A 21,396-nucleotide genomic window follows, 5' to 3' on the forward strand; every position below is an offset into this window, starting at 1 on the left:
TTTCAGTGAAAAATGTCTCGTAAAAATGTGTACCTATTTCTTAGCATTAAAAATAACAGGAAGAATTTTAGGAAAATTAAATTAAATCTTTCTTATGAAGATTAAAAAAATCATTCTATAAAAATCATTATTATAAATCATCATAAAATTAGATTATTGAATGATTGAGAACGGAAATATTTATTAACTCACCAATTAAAATAGTGGTGGTGCAGAATCACGATGAAAACTCGTTCATCTTTCACATCTGAAGATGTACTTGACGATGCGCACTAGGTTGCGTATCTTCGCGATCACCTCTTCTTGCATAAGATTAAAACACATAGCGATCAGTGCCATTCCTTAAAATACAAAAATACTTTACGAGCGATTCAATGTCTCTATAAAGTTTATATCAAATATTAGATTAGAGCGAGATTTCAAGCATCGCGGATATTATTGCGCCAATTGTTGCGTAAATTGAGAGCACTGTTCGCGCGTATGAAAGCGGTCGAAACATTCGGTTTAAAAGCACTTGAATATTTTCCACGAAAAATCTGCCCGGCAATCGGATATTGATTGAAACGAACTTAATGCGCTCGCAGCATGGAAAGCTGTATTGCAACGAATGAAATCGCGTTGCAGGATTTAAAGCGGTTGATCCCTTTCAAAACGATTGTCTTTGCATCGTAACGTTGAACGTCAAAAATTCTGTGACAATCGGAGACAATTATATTTTTTAAAAAATGAAATGATCTGTTTTTTATTCTAATTTTACTAGCGACTAAAATATACGATTAAATCAAATGATTTTATATTCCTTCTGTAATATGATAATAATATTAATAATAAATATCGTCTTATTTATAAGAGAACATTTAATTATTAGCAGTAAAGAGAATTTTCTTGAAGGAAGCTCTAAAATAAATTTTTATATACAAATAATAAGAGATGTAAATTATCGTATATGTATGTGTAAAACTTACCAAGCATTAGGTACATTGAACACAGGATAAAAGACAAATCGAAGGCATGTTCGGAATAAATTTTCTCACCAGGAACAATATCGCCGAAACCTATGGTCGATAAAGAAACGAAGCAAAAATAAGAACTATCCAGCATATCCCAAGATTCCCATGTCGAAAACAGAAATGCGCCACCCCAAATATACCTATCGAGCAAAAAGTAAAGGAAAGTGCTGTCAATTCCAGACAATTTTTCTAGAGGTTCTTTTAAATTTTTGAAAGAAAGTGACATCAAGTTTAATGCAATGTTAGACTTGCAAACTGATCGAACTGAAAATAAATATCAATATATATACTCCAAGTATATCGCGTCCGAAAATTATACTCTGTAATTTTACCTTAATAGAATTTTAATTTGAATAGAAAAGAATTTGGCAATCTCGAAATTAATTTTTAATTTCGAAGATTATAGACACTTGTAACTTTTCAAATTAAATAATATCAGAGAATCATAAAAATATTTATTTCATATTAATTTTTAAAAAGTATTGTTACACCATCTTTCGAGTTATTACTTTACTAAAAAACTTTAAGTATCTAAAAAACTCTTCCTATCAAGAGAATTTTTATCATTTTTTGTTAATTCATTTATCTGTTATATGTTCTTTAAAAGTGAATCCTTTAATTAACCCTATTTCTCCTTATTATCTCGCTCGTCAGATACTCACCCCACCATAATAGCAAGACAGAGAGTTAACGGCACCGTGACATGCTGAGGATCGTAGCTGTCACTCTCGTCGTCATCGTCTTCGTCATCGCCGTCGCTTCCGTTAACTTCTCCGTTGTCGTCGTATCTAGGTAAAGTTTCTTCTACATTCAAGCTTGACGTATCTACCTCCTCGCCATACGTGCTTACAATCTACAGACAAATTTTCTTTAAATATCCCCTACTTGATATCCCGAACATACCAGAATTCATTTGTAATAATAAAGCATCGATGTCTTTGATATTGAAAAAATTTTATCTCGATTAGTTTTAGAAAGATTTTTGAATGTATAATAGAAATAATTCTGAGAAATTCTGTATGAAAGTCTTATTCCCTCTTGCATCACGATGCTACTTCGTTATAATGGAATCGAATTGTAATTCTGTTGCAACGGTGTCGCTTACTTGCTGCCACCGATCTCTTTTCGCAGCTGGATCATTCAATATCTCCGACGCTCTTGCACTTGCCGCATCGTATGGTCTTCTCCGGCATCTTGAAAAATCAATCGAGATTAATTCGACGATGACGATTTAAAATCTGATTTTACGCTATTGAAAAAGATAGATATTGAAAAAGATAGATATTGAAAAAGATAGATACTGAAAAGATGAATAGGAATGTAACATATGATACAGAAAAGTTCAATAGGAATGTGATTTTTGTGACGAGCAGAACGGTCTTACTTGCACAAGCAACAGCGGGCATAGGTCCACTTGAAGCTTCTAGCCAGAATGTCACCGATATTGCTGAGGTAGAGAAGGAAAAGCGGCATCCCTATTATTGCGTATATGATAGTCGCGATTTTGCCCTGTTTCGTCTTGGGACAAATGTTGCCGTAACCTGCACAGTTAAATACGAGAATACGGCAAGTGAGTTTATCGACAAGCTTCGTTGCTTCGCTTCGGTTCTGTTTCTTGCTTTATACCATTCTACAACTATCCGCAAGTTGATTCATTTATTATTAATTTATTGCCCGCGGTGTTCTGATAGAAACCCATACGATATAATATCATATTGTTCGAATTATTAATTACGCAAACACACGTGATTAAAATATTTATTCCAAAGAAAAAGAAAGAATATACCGAACGTTTGAATTCATGGTTAAAACAAGAATCTCTTAATATATGGATTCTGTTCATTTAAAATATTGTTATGTTCCAAGGATAATTTATTTGTATATTTAAACAGAAAACTAATATCTCGATATATTTTAAAATTATTTCTGCACAAAGTGATCCGCATTATTTATTAGTGCGAATTAAGCTTGTTCTCGGATAGCTACGAAAACTTTACTATCGCAATGATATTCATAAAGTATCAATTGTCTTCCAAGTAATTCAACTGGACGTTGTTTCAACAGACATATCCGTGAGAGTTTGACCGCATGCTACTGAAAGTTTCAGGTTTATCTCGTGGGAGACGTAAACAATCTCATAGAATCTACTCGGACATTTTCATGTTTTATAAGGTGACGAAATGTAGTGTTCTATAAACTGTGTAAGTAAAAGTCTTTAAAAAAGAAAAGGAAAAACCATAAAATTTCATCCGCGTCTCCATAAAGCGGAAATAATTTTCCACGGAATTAGAAAGATCATATTCACACGAAGCGTAATCGGTCACGAAGACTAATCGTAAGCAACAATGTCGTTCGTTAAGACAAATTGTTTAATTATATCTGTTTGCGTTAATTTCTCTCGTTGCAAATCGAATTCAGCTTTTTATATTCATCTTTTTCTTTTCAAGAGATTTCTTTCTCAAAGAGAATCTTCCTATCAATGTAATAATCTGACAACCTACTGATGACTATTCGCGATCGGTTTATCGAGTAACGACTTTTGTTGATATTTCCTCGTTTTAATTTGGTCTCTATTTCGGCCATTTATCATTCGCAAAAGAAGCAAAAAGTATGTACCAACAAATTTTAGTCCAGTGCCAAAAAAACTGTCGAATTGATGTACGATAGGGACGAATCCGTGCATGCCTTGTAACCGCGCGAAGTCGCCATGAAAAAAAACTTGTTCAGCTGCTCTTTTTTCTACACGTGCACAAATATGCGCGAAATAGAGAAAGTAACAAAAGGGAAACGCGAGGATACATATTCAGCATGATTTTTCAGGAAAACTACATGTCGAATCTCTCGCATGCGAAATGACTAATTCCGTGATGCACGAGACGTAAACTTTATTATCGAGATCCCGTCTCTCAGATAATCTCGAAAAATCTCGTAATGGCAATTCTTCTTATCGCGATCTTGCGTTAAACAATGGCTACTGTACAATACGTACAATATACATTTTAATAAAAATGAAAACTTTTAAAAATCTAGTGCATAGGTTTTAAAGTAAAAGGTAACTTTTTGCGAAAAATTAATCTACGCAATAAATTTAGATAACTTTGTAATTTATTCTTTAATTCGCCTATCTATTAGTATTACAATTACGCAATCAGATCCGTAATTTTCATTTTGTATTGAAAAAAATTATGATATAGTTATAGCAAAAATTATTGTTTCTATTGTTTCTGAAAATCGAGAACAGTGTAATTTTTTCTCTTTGTCTTCTTTTCTTTTGGTATTTTTACACAATTTTATATTTCGGAGGAAGGGGAAGCAGTGATCGCGTTAATTTTCGAGAATCGACACTCACGCCGATGATTTACGGCATGGCCGAATCAAAATGAACGCTCGACGTCCGATCGCGCAAACGCGTCTTTTAGCGACGATAAAACAGTGGCGCCGACCGATTGTATATGACAGCGATAAAACCTCTACAGTAAATCGACGCGTTTAAAGCTGCGTCTACGCGGACATTGCGAATATTCCATATTCACGACAACGTTTTATAGCGTGTGTGTTCCGCTCATTTCGCGTCGAAAATATGATGTACGCGCGGAAGGCAGAACGAGCTTGAGACAATTCTTTCTACATATTTAATTTAATGTAATGCTTAATTTTAAATACTTAAATTTAATGTCTCTATATTTAATTTTGATAAATATATTTTTAGCAAAATTTCTAAATCTCGTCATATCTTATATGCACCTTTGTCGATTTCTTTTACCTCTATTAACTAAATCGTATGACCTTATCAATGAAATTGATGATAAAGTCATACGATTTAGTCGCGAAGCAAAAGATAAAAATCGAAATATGTAGCCGAAACAATTTATCCCCTTTATACAATATCTTTAATTTGAGAGCGCGAATTGCATTCGTTCACACGAAAATGATGTACTATTCATGCACCATACACGTCCATAAAAATCCTTTCATGCAATTCGCAACCAGTCGGATCAAAGTCGCGAAATCGGCTATATCCCGACGCAATATCCAAAACTCTATACAGCAGAAAGCATCGAAAGAGATTTTCTCGCGCATCCAATAAACAATATGTGCCATTGCGGATGGTATGCAGCGACTGATTTTTCAGCGTTATTTTTTAATGCTTGTCCGCAAACGAATAAACGCAACACCGACTTTGTTAATCTAATAATCGAGAGAGATTGCGTCTTTGATACAATTTTTTTTGTTCATCTTTCCAAAAATCTATTGTTACAAAAAAGTAGAAAAAAAAGAAAGCAATGTGATGCTATTGCAAATTAGTTGCAACTATAATCCGCGTCATAAATATCGATAAATGCTATGAACATAATTTGTACTCATTTCATTATGAAATAGTTAGAAAATAATATCTACTTTCTAAATTTTTTAGAATAAAAAATTTTAGAATAAAATTTCACTTTAAAAGAATTAAAATACAGTCAGTATTGAAAAAGAATGAAAAATTTGCACTCTTGAATAAGAGTGGCAGATTTTTACGCTTTTTTAAGTAAGATTAAAAAAAGGGATGATATTATTTTTCTTTGAAATGAATCTCATTCCAAAAAAAAGAATAGAAATCAAATTTTTTACTCTTTTTATCTTAACTTAAAGTGGCAATATCTTAACTATTTTGGAGTAAGATTTCGTTTCAGAAATTTAAAGAGTAAATAAAATAGAATGTTATTCTCATAATATATTATCGTAACACATCAAAAGTAAGTTATTATCATAATAATTATTGTATGGTAATATTACATTTTTTAATTTTACAAAGAATGGAAATGGGTTACTATTATGGAAGCATAATTATCTATTTAATACAAAGGCTCGAGAGTCTCGCAACTAAAATATTAAAATGTTCTACAAATTACAATGTTATTATATACACATGCAAACCATCTTTTTTTAGGAGGATTAAATCCTCTAGAGGATTTAAAATCCTCTAGAGGAATTAAAATCCTCTAAGCGACTACAAATGAAGATGTTACTTTTATAGTGTCGCAAATTCCATTTTACTTCACATTGGTATACGAAGCTTTGAAGAAGCAGAAGAAATTTAAGAGAAAGGATCGTAAAAAACGCTTATTAAATAAAATTACTCTTTATGATTACTCTTTAAACTCTTTCTATCATCTAATTCTGCTAATTACTTTTATTCTAAGATGCACAAAAAATGAAAAATGGAAAGCAGAATGTTACACTCAAAACCGTTACTTAAAATTAAAATAATTTTTATATTATATATTTTTCTCATAATAATCAAAATGCATCAATAAATATTATTAATATATGAATGACAAATAAACAAATATGTATAATATATATGTATAATTTATACGAGAATTAAATATACATATTTATATCTACTCTTCAAAAATCCTAAATAAATCGGGAATGTTTAACTGCATTTTGATACAAACATTTTTTGTTATTTTTTAATCGAAAATATGATAACAAAGTTCTTTGTACAACTTTAGACTCGCCCTATGAACAATGTAATATGCGCACATTTCATAGTCGGAAATGAAAGTGGAAATAATGGGCCATGCACGCGAAAATTAATGTCGTTATACAAGTCGACGAATACTGGTGCATAAAACTATTATGCATATATGGAGTGTTTCAGGAATTCTGATTAAATACTTTTAGATTTGACATTTCTTAAGTTGTGTATTGAAATACTGGTAACTCAAAGTTACAAGGCATCAAAAGTGAAATAATTAGATTTTTACATAAATGTATAAATGATTTTAAAAAAATTTCTAGCTTTGTTTCAATTCGCACGATTGTTATTTCTTTCAAAATTTCTATTAAAGTGAACTTTTGATTTAGATTTTCAAGATTTTTTTATCCCAACTACATATCAAGTACTTATTACTATTAAAATTATTATTTTTGAGTAGTAATAGAAGTAATATAAAACGATAGTGCAAATATAAAAAATAATTTGAGACCTTTTTTGATACGCTGGAATATTAAATTTTAAATATTGCAAATAATTATTTCTTTTACAGATAATTTAATTCTGCCCGTTATTTATAAGCATGATTAACTTCAACAAACACGAAATTGCTGTTTTATTGGCTGTTGTGACGTGAAACGTTAACAATTATATCGCATCATTTTTTTCAATTTATATTAAAGTTTTTGCACAAAAATATGAATTATCGAATATCAATTCGATGTAACAGGGAATTTGATGTTTTCTTTCGACTAGCTTTAACAGAAAATTTTGTATTTATTTATATGCATTTTTTTGTAGTCGGATGATCTTATAAAAACGGTCAAGTATTCTTTTATCAAAAATTCCGATATGTATTGACTGCAATTTTCTATAACATCTCTCATTCAAAAGATTTTATCTTGAAAGGTAAAATTCGATAAAATACGCGCATGAGACATATGGAAAATGATTTGGATAATGAAAATCTTTATGTTTATTGTTTGTCTTTTATCGCATTGATAAGTTAGATATAGCTACAATTCAAAAATAAAAATGCATCAAAAAAGTAACAATATATAATCACTGATAGAGGTTGCGTAACTAGTCACTTTCAAACGCACGATGTTTAAAACTTATGTAAATCTAAATTCTATATTATTTCTATGAGGACAAAAGTCTTTTGCAAATCTATAAATTTATAAAATAGTATTGATTTTTATTGAAAAAAAAACAAAATACACAAGAAGCAAAAATATAAGCCAGCTATTATTATTCTCCAAAGAGTGGAAATGGCATTTACGAACCGTTTTCGACTGCCAAAACCGGAAAAATATACCAGAAATCATATTACAGTTATTTAGAAGTTATTTAAAAGACTTCTCGCATTTTAAGAATGAATATCGTGAACAAATCGCAAACACTTTTTATCAATTTTCAGAAAAATTTAGCGACGCTGGTGGCACGTGTAAAATATGATCAAAATTCACGTAACATGTATATAAAAGTAATTGAGTACTACGATTGAAGCGTATGTGTGCATCAAAATCTAAAAGAGATAGGAAATTCTCGACATGACAGAATAGAACGGTGGTACGTATGGAACGTATGGAACGAGACCCAAGTTGATCGACGAGTTATGTTACGTATCGCCGTTGACATCTGACTTTCCGGTCGTTTCGCACGTACAATATTTTACTCGGCGTAACAATGTAACCCAACCATGTAACCCGGAATATACATTATACATACTGCGTGCGATTTTTTTTAACAGTTAAACATTAAAAAAAACTCCATTTCTGCAGGCTTTACACACTCATTACTTGGATCGTATGCCTCGAGTTTATAAAGCCGGTAAAAGGTTGAGTAAAACGACGTTTGTCCGCGACGTTATGTAAACCACTGACGACCATTAGGTTATTATTGTCAAATCTAAATCCATCACTAAATGAATAATGATATATCGGTGTCGGCATTTACAATCTCGAACTCAATTAATCAATGATGTTTATAGAAATGTTATCCAACTTCGCCGATGATAAAGTTAAAGTTTTTTCCTTATCAATACGTGCGAGAGAACCATTTCGCTTATTCATTATTATCGATTCATTTTATCGCGATTATGTAATCTTGGAACGACGAGCATTAACGATTTAATAAAATATAAAAAGCATAAAGACGTTTTTATACAGACTCTCTCAAAGAATCGCGAAAGGCGAGTTTAATCGCAAATTCTTTGAAACTGAGCTTTTCATAATTCTTGATTTTTAATTTAATCAAGATTTTAATGTTGAATATTAAAATTAGTTTTAAGACCGACGAGAGAAACGAATTTAAATTGCATATATTGCACTTAATTATTAAAATATCAAATTTGTAATGTTATGTTTTATCGAGTCTTAATTTGAAATTGCAAGAGATAAATGGGAATATATTTTCAGACCATTTCGCGTGCATTTACATGTAAAAGCTTCCATGTTAAATGTACATCGACGATGTGCATTTAGTTTTAACGGTGTACATGATAATTCTAAAACGCTGATAACTATGTTGTGAAGCATTACATGCGCCGCCAGTGATGTTTATCATTTTCACTAACTGACAATTTTGGCAGCCGGGATCACCTGATTTTATCCTCTTTCGCTTCCATGATGATTTACTGCAACACGCCATGACATAAATTAACATGATATATGCACTCGTCATATTCGTTTCGTGGCGGTTTAAAGTATGTTTAGGCAGCGCATAAAGCAGATTGGATTATGACATAATAATCTTAAAAACCGAAAATAGAATAGTAGAAAAGCTATTAATTAATACCAGGTAAAGTAATATATACCTGGAAAGGTATATAACGGAAAGAAAAGAGAGAGAGAGAGAGAGAGAGAGAGATTTATAGTAAAATAGAAAATAAAAAAAAATTTGGACAATTCAGCAATATTTTAAAATTATTCTTTGCGAATGATTGATATGGAAGGTAATTAATTAGAAATCTCGAATGTCAAAATTGTCAAAATGTTTTGTTCATATCGATTCGAATGGCACTATCGGCAAAACGACATACTTGTCTTGCCACGCACGTAACAGGTATCACGTGCCAGACGTATCAGGGACATTAGTCCGTTTGGGTCGGGCCTCCGGCCAGAGAATTATTGGCGATTAACCAAAAATACGGAAACCGATATCCCGCGTGTACTTGTGCATATGTTTGTTGTTTCTCCGTCTCGAACGACGAGAGCGATCGACGCGACAGTGTCGTCGCATATATGGTTAGCGATCAATTATCGCGAGGATTAATCGCTGGAGGTTTCATCGCGGCACCAATTTATCGGCTTGTCAAGAAGTTTAACGGCAAAATGATTCCCTCTGAAAATTAATTATGCCCGTTGCCGGCGATGTCGGACAATCGCTGTCGCGCTTGATTTATATCACGTTACCGACTATTTCCACATCCCCTTTTGTGTATATATACTATACGGTTATTATATCTGAAACTCTCTTGATAATCTGAACAATAAGCAAAAGTGTCAATTGATTTATATATTCAGACAAATTATTAATTCTTTTATTCTTTTTTGTTTTCGAAAGAATTGAGAGAGGCAGAAGAATGTTTAATATCGAATTATATTTAATATCGAATTTAAATAAAATAAAAAAATATATAAATATTATTCGCTCGGATGTGTAACAACAAATTAAACTAAGTAGGCTAGCTAAATAACGAGCAATAAAGAATCTAATTGAACTAGTTTATTATAATCAAATAATTAGAAAATTAGTTAGTAATATGTGTATATGTATTGTAAAATTAATTATACATATATATATATATATATATATATATACATTATCACAATAAAACGTGTCACAATGGTACGTTTTGACTATATTAAATCTAAATTAATTGTAAATCTTCATCAGTCTGATGACAATCTATCATGAATTAAAATTTCATTACAATAATATAACATAAAGAAAAAACACGTTAGAAAAGAGAATTCATGATATTATAACAGGTTGAAATGAAAACATGAAGTATACCGCAAATTAGATACAATGATAAATTGGCACTGTCCTGTGTTCCAAACTATTTCATAATTGGATGACGAAAAAGAGCAGAGCCAAGAAATTTAAAAGAGCTGTATAAAGTCAATAGTAAAGTAATATTTATGAAATCTGATATGAATTGGAAATATAAGGTTTGTTCTTTTTGGTTGAATTTTTGCACCAATTCATTTTTCTTTTTCTTCTTTCATCCTGAAGAGAAAAGGAAGAAAAAACTGGTGTGGTGAAAGTTTAGTTAAAAAGAACAGGCCTATTGTCTTCGGATCCTTAAGTAAATTAATGTATCCAATAATATTAAACAAAAACTTCATGTTCTGACGAACGTTAGTCGGGAAATATCCTTAGACATTTGTATTTGTTAAATAAATATTGTCTTAAATATGCGAAAATAGTTACTGTATTTTATCAAATACAAAGAATATTGCCATATAAAATTATTTTATAAAATTCATTTTAGACGGATATATTTTTTTATTTTTGTATTAAAATCGATGATAGAATTTATAATTTTATTAAATTTTGCAACGTAATATGAAAAATTTGGAAATTAGAATATGCATAAAATATATATTTAAGTATATATCTCGAAATATATAGCATGTACACAAAACTATAAGGCATATAAAATATTAGCTTAGAAATCGTAAGTCTGACGTACATAAATTATGGACAGATTGTTTAAGTCTAAAATGGACTGAGTGATAAATAAATCGATCGAATAAACTTATCTTGATATTTCTTTTTATTACATATATATAGTAGATAGTGATCTCTTCCACGTGTATCTAAATACACGTGTATCTCCAATCACGTTAACACCATGATTTCTATATAGAGTGCTGACGCGCATACATAAAGCTACGCATGTATCGTCTATCATACATAAAGCTACGCATGTATCTATTAGATATAATTTACTCAATGAGGCTCGATCCTCGCATCTTCAAAAAGCAATCATTTAAAGAATTAAAAATCAACAAAAGTGATGAGTCAATTAATGTACATCTTATTTAAGGTGTAGATATATACTTGCACTATCATGTATTGTAGCGTTGAAGAAAGATGTGCCATAAAATTTTTTTTACTTACGAAGCTACGAAACTTCTTAAGAGGACAATTTTGTAATTTGCTTTTAAAAGTATAATACAATAAATAAAATGATCTGCTTCTCATGTTTATAGTGTAAATGTCTTCATGCTTTTATCTCTTAGAAATAATATCACGTCACAAGACTTTCTCAGCTTCTTTTTTTATTAAAGCTACAAGGTGCCGAATTAATGCTACATAGAGCCGAATTTTACAATTTAATTTTTAAAATATTATATTAAACAAAATTAACTGTACTTCAACTATATATCGTAAATTAAATAAGATATCAAGATAATTTTTTATTTTATCCCTTTTTCCAATAAAAACGCTCTGTTTTTAAACGACTTTTTTGATTACAAATATCGTAAATACATTGCGATTTTCTTAGATCTATAAGTTTAGCAGAAAGAAATTTGTCTCCAAGAGATCTCCATAGTCATTCCTGTCCAAGCTTTGATGATGAGAAACTGATTCTCTCAACTCGCGATTAACTGTCGCAATTAACGTGATTAATTATAACTCTCAGGCTTGTTTAAATTGTATCGAAACAATGGCTATTTATGTAAAATCCAGCAAATAAATAATAGTACGAATCGTTTTAATTTATCGCGTTATTATTTTGAAAATATAATTATTTTATAAAATATTTTGACTTATTTTTGACAAAGTTCTTGTTAACTTTGAACGACATCGTGAATATGATCCGTTTAAACTTTTGTCGTTGTATAATGCGACCTTGGGTCGCATAATTTACATCAAAGTTTGAAATTAACAAATAATTTTTAACAAAATTATGAATAAATTTTAACTAAAAAAAAAATCTGTAATTAAGAAAAAAATGAAAAATTATTTTTAAATATATGTTTACTGTAGCAATCATCATGTTTATGTTCTCTCGTTTAAATTTCTGTTTACATGCGACATATATATGATTGTAGAATAAGTGAAATCACTAAGAGGCTTCTTCAGCTTTGACAGAAGATAGATCTTGGTAACAAACTATAATTAGTGAGAGGATAGGCTATGATTTTCGCTTCATGGTTCCTAAATTCGAGGCTAAAGTATATACAAGTCAATCAATTACTGATTTGACGGGATTGATTGGGTTTTATGCAAATATTTGAAAAGCTTTTAACAGCGTTATTTTCGAACGTAAAATATATAAAGTGACGGTGTTTCCATATGCATTTCTTTCTATGTTTGCGAATAGGTATATAATAGGTATATAATAGGTATATATAATAGGTATATATAATAGATATATAATTTATGATTTTAATCGAGTTTCGAGAGCGACAAGTTTAATAGATTGATTCTTTTGTAACAGGAAATTTCTTTATTATAACATTTGAATACTTAGTAAAATCTTGAGTATGTTATAGTAGTATGTTATAGTATATTTTTCAAAAACTTCTTTACGTTATAATTCGCACAATAAAAGATAAATGCAATTAATGTGCAGATATCTAAGTATATTTGAGTTTTTACTCGAATATTTTTCGGGTCATTGTGATTAATGTGTATTATCCAAAAAAAGAATATATATGTATAAGTAAAATGAAAATTATTAAGTACATTTAAATTTAATTTATTATATTCCTTTATATTATAATCTTTATATTATATCTTATATTATAATATCTTGTTTATTCCTGGTGAAAATTTTTCTCAGAATTTTTCACGTAATTTTTCAGAATTTCTATATAATTTTATAACTTTCTCATATTTTTTATACGAATTGGAACATTTCTCAGAAAATCTACATCTTTTCTCAGAATTTTTCGTACAAGTGAATTCTGAAATATCTGAAATTTCTCATCCCATAATTTAAAAAAATATGTTAATTACGAAATATAAAATTTCTAAGATTTTTTTGTAAGTATAATTCCTGATGAAATGTTATAAAATTAAAAACATTTTTTAAATATTTTTTTTAAATTATGGGATGAGAAATTTCAGAATATTTCAGAATTCACTTGTATGAAAAATTCTGAGAGAAGATATAAACTTTCCGAATATTTCTGAGTATTTCTGAAAAATGTTCCAATTTGTATAAAAATTATGAGAAAAATTTTTACCAAGGATTGAAAATAATTAAGTATGTATATTTATGTGAAAGAATAATGGAATGTCTTTTTTGCAAAATGCATTTTGCATGATGTCGTCGAATATTGTAACTATTAGTGCAGGAGATTAATTACTGACCTAGCCTATTGGACACTAAAGAAATTAATTAATAGCGAAGTGGAATGTCGATCGTTGATGGTGACCATCAACGATGTTCTTGCGATGAACGAACAAATAAATGGACGAATGAGTTTCGTCGATCCTGAGGGATCGAACGATCAGCGCACGTTAATTAATTTCCGGCCTAACGAAGTCCTCGCCAGTCCACAAATTCGTCGTCGCGGAACACGTCGTAGACGTACGACAGGTAATTTTCGGTAGCGATTCGATTCTACGAAGGACATCGGATACGAAGGAAATACAGGAAGTTCGGTTGAGCAATATAATCCAATTTTGAGACTTTCATCGAGCGCTGTTCTATTTTTCATTGATTTTATCAATGAATGTCGGTTAACTATGCTGAAGACTAATAATAATAATGATATTTGAGATAATTAATAAAGTAGAGCCGTGATTTATTAGTGATTAGAGTCACTTTAAAAGTCAAACAATTATGAAAAACTATATAATTCGAATAGATTTTAAATACTTTAAGTTTTTATTAACTTGTATTAATATGTATTGGATTGTCCGAAAAGTTCGTGCCGACTAACCTATATAATTTAATAAATGTATACTAAAATTTAAATTTTCTGCATTTCAATTTTCCTTCAACATCGGCACGAACTTTCTGGACAACCCAATATATACATATATCTAACATTATTTTACTTAAATTAGTATCTTAAAATAGATAATATTAGATAACAAGATATATAATGTGTATCAAAATGAAAAGGATACTAACTAATTTAATTATTTATTTATTTATTTATTAAATGATGCAATATCATAAACTAAATTGCGCGAATTTAGGATTAATTGACTAATGTGCCATGCAATTCATTGATGGTTATCATTTCACGAAGAGCATCGAATCCTTATCGAATTTCATAATTAATTTTATGTAATTTAGAGTGACTTTGTATTGTGCCAATTGATGAAAACAACCTAATGTCAAAGACTGAAAATAATTATTATCGTGGGCGCATGCACGAATGAAATTTACATTCCACTATTCATATGCAACCTTCCAAAATAGTTCCAAACACAGATATTAATATATTGTATAATGATCAGTATAATAATGGTCAATTGTGGTGAATCCTATTAAAGTTATGTAAATTATATGATTAGTGATGATATTATAATTTAATATTTATTATTCCAGCTATCAGATGTTGTATAATAATACAATAGTATTTGTTAATTTCATATATCAAAGTAATATTAATCGAAATGTTTACATTAAATAAATACTAATGGATACTCTATTATTGACACTAACTATTCACTGAAAAATATTGAAAAAAATATTGAAATAGATTTATATTAGAGGAAACAGATATTTTAGAATATCAAAGATATACATATATGACCGTGAATATTTTCATGTATTTCTAATTTATGCGATAGCCTCATGAATCGCGTAATTCCTTTCGTGTAATTTCGCCGAGTAATCATGATTTATACTCTTCTCACACACATTCTCGCACACAGTATATCGATACGATGTAGCACGCACAACGTTGAGAACAAAGCCGCCATCACGTTAAAGTCATTAATATCACTTTATCCTTTCATTGCCATGGCGCCGGAAAATGATAAATCCTACGTCTCAGGATATTATTCGTGGCTTGGATGGTAGTAACTATCCAACATTTTACGTTGATTTTTCTGCCTGATACTATAACTCGATCTCTTTTGACACATTAGATCGCGATACAGATCTAAGAATAAAGTAATTTTCGTACGCACTCATCAACAACAAAAAATCAATAAGAAATTTTCAATTTATTTTGTTTTTGATATGTGATTGATCTGATTAATCGACGAAAAAATAGCTTTCCGTAAAAAATTAAGATTAATAAAATTTCGCTAAGTTAATTTTTTCAAATTATACATATATTAGTTTATACAAATTGATCATTAAATTGTTTCTTTCAATAAATATTTATTTAAATAAAAAATTTTATGTAAAGATTTTTCTTAGGATTTTCTAAATAAATAAATGTTTAATGTATAAATAAAATATAAAAATAATATTGGAAATGTGTATGTGTGTAGGAAGAAAGCATTATGAAATTAACATTTAGTCTTAGACCTTTGAATTGTTTCTTTCAATAAAAATAATAAGAAAATAATTAAAGTTGAGCAAATAGCAAACATTTTATGCCACACAAATATAAATAAAGCAATCAATTTATTCTACAATTGATATAGAATGAGTCTGCATTTTCTTTCTTATCAAACAAAAGAAAAGCTTAAATAAATTTCAACTTTAATTATTTGCGTTTTAAATATTTTAAAAGTAATTCGGATATAAAGTATGATATATAATAAAGTATGATATATAATATTGAAAACAGAAAAAATTATAATAAGTACTGTCTAACAAGAATTTTACGAATATTTTTATTATTGCACTCTTTCTCTCTCGATTTTAATATCCTTTTCCTGATATTTCAAACAGACCAAGATTTATGTATATATTTTTCAATTCAAAATCCGTCTGTTTTTAAATTCATTTCTTTTATTTTTGAACGTATACGTAGCTGCTTATTTGGAGAATATGTTACTCGCTAGAACTTCTAGTCAAATTTTTCTTACCATGTTGTAAAATTGATGTTCTCAACATCCATTATATGCGTTAGATAGATTATGTATGCATTAGATAGATTATGTATACGATTGTATACGAAAAAAATTACTTATTTTGTTTTTATAATAAAGTAGATGTCAAATTTATTCTACATATTAGCATAATGATTTCAAATAAATTGTGTATTAATATTTGGTCATAGTTTACTAATTTTATAAAATATTACAAAGTTGTCAATCTCTTGCACAATTTTATTGTTAAAAACAAAATCTGAAGACTTTATCTTAAAACATTTTCATAGTTAGCATAAAAGCTTTTAATGAGATTAATCAGTCACGACGAGAGAAATGGGCATTAGCTAGGTATTAGCAGGGCAAATAAGCGTGTAATACTTAGTATGGCAGCAGCGAGTAAACTGTCTACATTTTTCAAAAATTTCTCTGACATTTACCCTTACATTTTCCATGCCACGTTTAATTCTTAAAGACAAACGCGCACGAATAATTCTAATACATTTAATTAACTCTTTAATTTTTAAATTAAAATAAATTAAGAAATGTAAGTAAATTAAAATTAAAGCGGATATATTGTTAAAAATAAAATGTTAATTTTAACTTGAAGACGTATAGTGGACTTTCTGAGACATTAATTAAAATTAACATTTTTGTACCAAAAAAATATTAATTTTAACATTTTTGCATGTCTGAGAAAGTCCACTATACGTCTTTAAATTAATATTAATATTTCATTTTTAACAATGTATAGTTACAAGCAACAAGTAAATTGCAAACAATTTGATTGTAATAAGAGCGAGACTCACCGATGGTCGTTATCACGGTAAGGGAATACAGAAAAGCACCGGCAAAAGTCCACTTAGTTTTCTTCATACAATTGTGTTCTTTTATAGTTGACACTATCGTCGTTTGGTAATTCTCGAGAATGTTTCTTACCTTCTCCTTCCAGAGTTTTTCCGAAAACACATTTTCCTATAAGCAATATGAACAATGTCAAAACAAATAAATATCAAATATTAATAATGACATTCGTTGTTTTCTCTCGATATTTTAGTCAAAGAGTGATCAAATCTAAACATGTGTAAAAATAGATAGTTAATAAAGCTTGTAAAAGATAAAATCCGTATATCTCTACGTATCTGTTCTTGGCGATATCATTCGATTTCACTACTGCAAGAAATTATAGCGCGTAGCTCGATTCATTTAAATTCTTCACCTTAGAAGTAAGCTCCCAAAGAGAGACAGCCGTTGAATTTCTTAGCTCGATGAGATCGACGTTCAAGCTGGTACCTTCAATGTAGATGAATAGGAAGGCACCCGCTATAGTGTAGCCCACTACTAGACACACGATGCCGACGTTACTGAAGAGGAATGCTATCAGCGTCCTGATCCAGTCGGCTATCCGCTCACCCCATGGCTTCCGCTTGCGTTTTCGCCGTCTTCCGCTCCGGCCGCGATAACTTCCGCGTTGCCAACTCCTACTGACTGACGAACGAGACGTCCTATCTGTTTCCATCGACGATTATGACTTCTCACCTCGATCGCATCACTTTCGATCGATTCGCGAACGCTTTCGGATCGCCGAACTCTCACTGAGTTCTCGCCGTTGCTCTCCGTTGTTTACGATGTATCACTACGTATAGGTACCCTCTCGTGGACGACTAACCATGCGGAACAGTTTCTTCGAACCTTTGATTCCCTTATTTCTTAATAATTCATTGACGATTAAAATGCCTATCGCAAAAAACCAAGTCACCACAAGAATTTACATTATTGCTCGAAAACCGCAGTCAAGTAATTGGCTTCGTTCGCATTTCATTTCCATTAACATCATCTTACCGAACATCATCAATCGAAGGCCAGAGAAATCTCGCTCATTAATTTTAAATTTAAGTGAACGCGCGCTGTATAAGATTTTTTTTCTTAAGTTAATTTATTATTATAATTTATAATTGATACAAAAATACTAATATGTGATAATTACGACCGTGATTGTAATTTGTTTTTTCAACTTTCAATTTCTCAATTTTTCACAAAAATATATGCATATCAATTAATGAGCTGATATTTGAAATGGATTTTTTTGCCAAAATTGATGATCTAAAACTGTCTATATTTACTATTATGATCTATCGCGATAGCTTTATTAGCAAATAAAGCTAGGCGAGGCATCTATATATATATATATAATATATATATACATACACACACGTGTGCGTGCGTGCGTGTGCGTGCGTGCGTGCGTGTGTGTGTGTGTGTGTGTGTGTGTGTGTGTGTGTGTGTGTGTGTGTGTGTGTGTGTGTCTACAATGATTTGATATAGAAAAATGTAGCGCGCGTACAAAGCTACAAGAAGATCGCGAACTCTTATATGTGACCACTGACCGAGGCTAATGGAAAATTACTCTCAGCAAATTTAATAGGAAATGTCGGATCTTCAAATCTCTTTTATCTCCGCAAGTTGATTCTCGGAATCTGCTATCGACTCTATCGTGGTCCACGGGGAATCAAAAACACGACGTCTTTGCAATTGCAGTAGAGATGAGCACTTGGCTGCTTAACAAAATCTATTGTAAAATTGTTTATGATTCCATGAAAAATGATGGACATTTCCTCGAAATCATCGACATATAGGATCTGACTTTATTTAATTTTCTTCAATTTTCTTAGACAATTTTCGCAAACTGAGAATAAATCAACAAAACAAGATTTACACGTTGTTCAAGTCTCTGTGTTTTAACACACGATTAATATGAAATATTTTTCTATTATGATTCTATAAACTTGACAAAATATTTTATTTTAATGTTTGAATCAAACTCTATCCCGAATTATGAAGATGGCTTACCATAGATAGAATGTTAATGATAAAATATTTTAAAGAATTAACATCAATTTGTAATCTATTTGTAAAAATTAATATGCAATATTGGAATCTGTTTCTTCTTTTACTATTGTCTCAATATTAGAGCAGTGAAACATTTCTGTGATGAATATTCTGAAGTGAATATTTATTTTCAAAAGCTTTTATATTTGATCAAATCTTGGAATCAACATTTACTTCATATCTTTCGTGCGTTATATCAATTGTGACGAGATTTCTGCGTTTAATTCTCATTACGAAAATTATGTACATATATACGCATATACTAACATATCAATTAAATAGACGATTATAAGATTCCGCTATCACGTGTTAGAAAAATGCATTACTTATTAATTTACAATTTTCGTTTTTTTTATAAATCATTTTTCCGAAAGTTTTATTGATATTATCGCGATTAATTTAAAAATTTATGATTCTTTGTGAAAACCTTGCACCTCGATTCCTCAAAATAATACAGTACGTGCACTATTAATTGTTTCGATTTCAGCATCCCCCCTCCGACCGATATTCTCATTACATCATTATTACGCGCGTACACGTACACGTTGCAACGAGCAATTAATTTTCAAGCGATGACATCCCATTGTGCACTACGCTTTTGCGAAAAGATCCATGTTTGATGATAATCGAGATAAAATCTGAGCCGGTACACAAACATACAGAGAACAACCCATCTCGACCAAGTTTCTCCGTAAACTGATTTCTCCGTGGCACCCCGCGTCACGACATGCATTATCCCAAAATAGCGCGTCGCCGAAAATAACTGAGTTCAAGTCGCCTGGGTCTGGTTGGTTGTACAACTAGTCGAATTGTCAGACTTGTCGGACACCCGGTATAGACAAACCTGTTTCGATGATCCAGTTGTGTACAAAATGTTGAAATGTTAACATTTAAAAAAGCCAACAAAATGTTAACAAAAATATATTTAGAATAAAAGTTTTTTTTCTCGTCAATTTTTAATATCTTATTTAATTTAAATGATCAATTAACAATACATTATGATCAATCATTCACTGATGTATATATTTAGGCAAAAATATTTAATTTTTTTTATAGAGAATAATTTTATGACGCTAAGGAAATGCGAAAGAGATAGAAGGACAGAGAAAGAGAGAGAGAGGAGGGATGTCATTTCAATCGGCTTTAAAATTTATGAAATGCAGATTTCGTCGGTGGCAGGATTGTTCATTCGTAATAGACGCGAACGAAAGTTCTTAGCGACTATTATTTCTTCTTTGAGTGGACTTTATCGCGCGATTATCGAGTCGTTGAAACCGGAGCCGTTAACTGGATACTGTCGCCACCGCCATTGCCGTCGTCGAGACGATTAACGTCCTCGCGATTTAAACGACGAAATGCAACTGCGGACATAGTAGCGAAAATGTAAGAGAACGTATATATATGGGTCGCAAAGAGGATGAAAGGGATTTGCATAGCAAGCGTGAATTTTGCATGCGGCAAGTGCGTCCGGGAAAATATTGTAAGAACAATTTTCTGTGCGCGGAAGGTAGTAAGCCGCACGAAAATATCGTACCCGTTGGAAGATAATCGTATTCTCGCGTCGCGTGCATTCGAAGAAAATTTAAGGGACTGCTGGAACGTAGAACTATTTTATGGAAATGTACAGTCTCAGATTTTTAGCTGTTCCACAGCTTCCTGAGCAAGTTAAATGAATGAGTTAAAAATGAGACGTTGCGCTTGTTACTATCTTTGTGTCGCGTTATTTTTGCAAAAGAAAATTTAAAAAGTATGCAAAAATAAATGGAAATTGTTATAAATAATGTACATTAAATAAATAAACATCTTAATAATTTTTACCAAATCTACAGTTAGATTACTTTATTAATACATAACAAAAGGTAATAATAATAAACTTTTCAGTATCGCGCTATTAATATTGTGTAAATAATACATTTCCAAATTAAAAAAGTTTCCAAATTAAAAGCTCTTTGAAAGTCCTAAGGAATTAAAATTTTAATATAAGTAATAATAATATCTAGATATATAGTATTTTAATAATTGGATCTGTAATAATTGAAT

The 21,396-nt window shown here is 30.5% G+C and overlaps 1 protein-coding gene across 1 annotated transcript; it reads right to left on the bottom strand.

Annotated features, from left to right (window-relative positions):
• Window positions 1-234: 234 nt before the first annotated feature.
• On the bottom strand, window positions 235-17,986 carry LOC105627618 (TWiK family of potassium channels protein 18). Its single transcript, XM_012208899.1, has 7 exons — window positions 17,687-17,986; window positions 17,277-17,442; window positions 2,395-2,551; window positions 2,116-2,203; window positions 1,673-1,863; window positions 966-1,150; window positions 235-341 (listed from the first exon to the last, which is right to left on the bottom strand). Exons 1-7 carry the CDS (start codon window positions 17,984-17,986, stop codon window positions 235-237), a joined length of 1,194 nt encoding a protein of 397 aa, XP_012064289.1.
• Window positions 17,987-21,396: the final 3,410 nt, after the last annotated feature.

Source organism: Atta cephalotes, assembly GCF_000143395.1.
Source record: "Atta cephalotes unplaced genomic scaffold scaffold00001, whole genome shotgun sequence".
Classification (NCBI taxonomy): Eukaryota; Metazoa; Arthropoda; class Insecta; order Hymenoptera; family Formicidae; genus Atta; species Atta cephalotes.

What these genes read in the sequence shown, in the direction of transcription:
- LOC105627618 (XM_012208899.1), bottom strand. Translation starts at nt 17,986, where the DNA reads ATGGAAACAGATAGGACGTCTCGTTCGTCAGTCAGTAGGAGTTGGCAA. An exon ending in TTTGGGAGCTTACTTCTAAG is followed by an intron (nt 17,443 to 17,686) that starts GTGAAGAATTTA and finishes TATTGCTTATAG; the next exon opens with GAAAATGTGTTTTCGGAAAA. An exon ending in TGTCTTGCTATTATGGTGGG is followed by an intron (nt 1,151 to 1,672) that starts GTGAGTATCTGA and finishes TTTGCTCGATAG; the next exon opens with GTATATTTGGGGTGGCGCAT.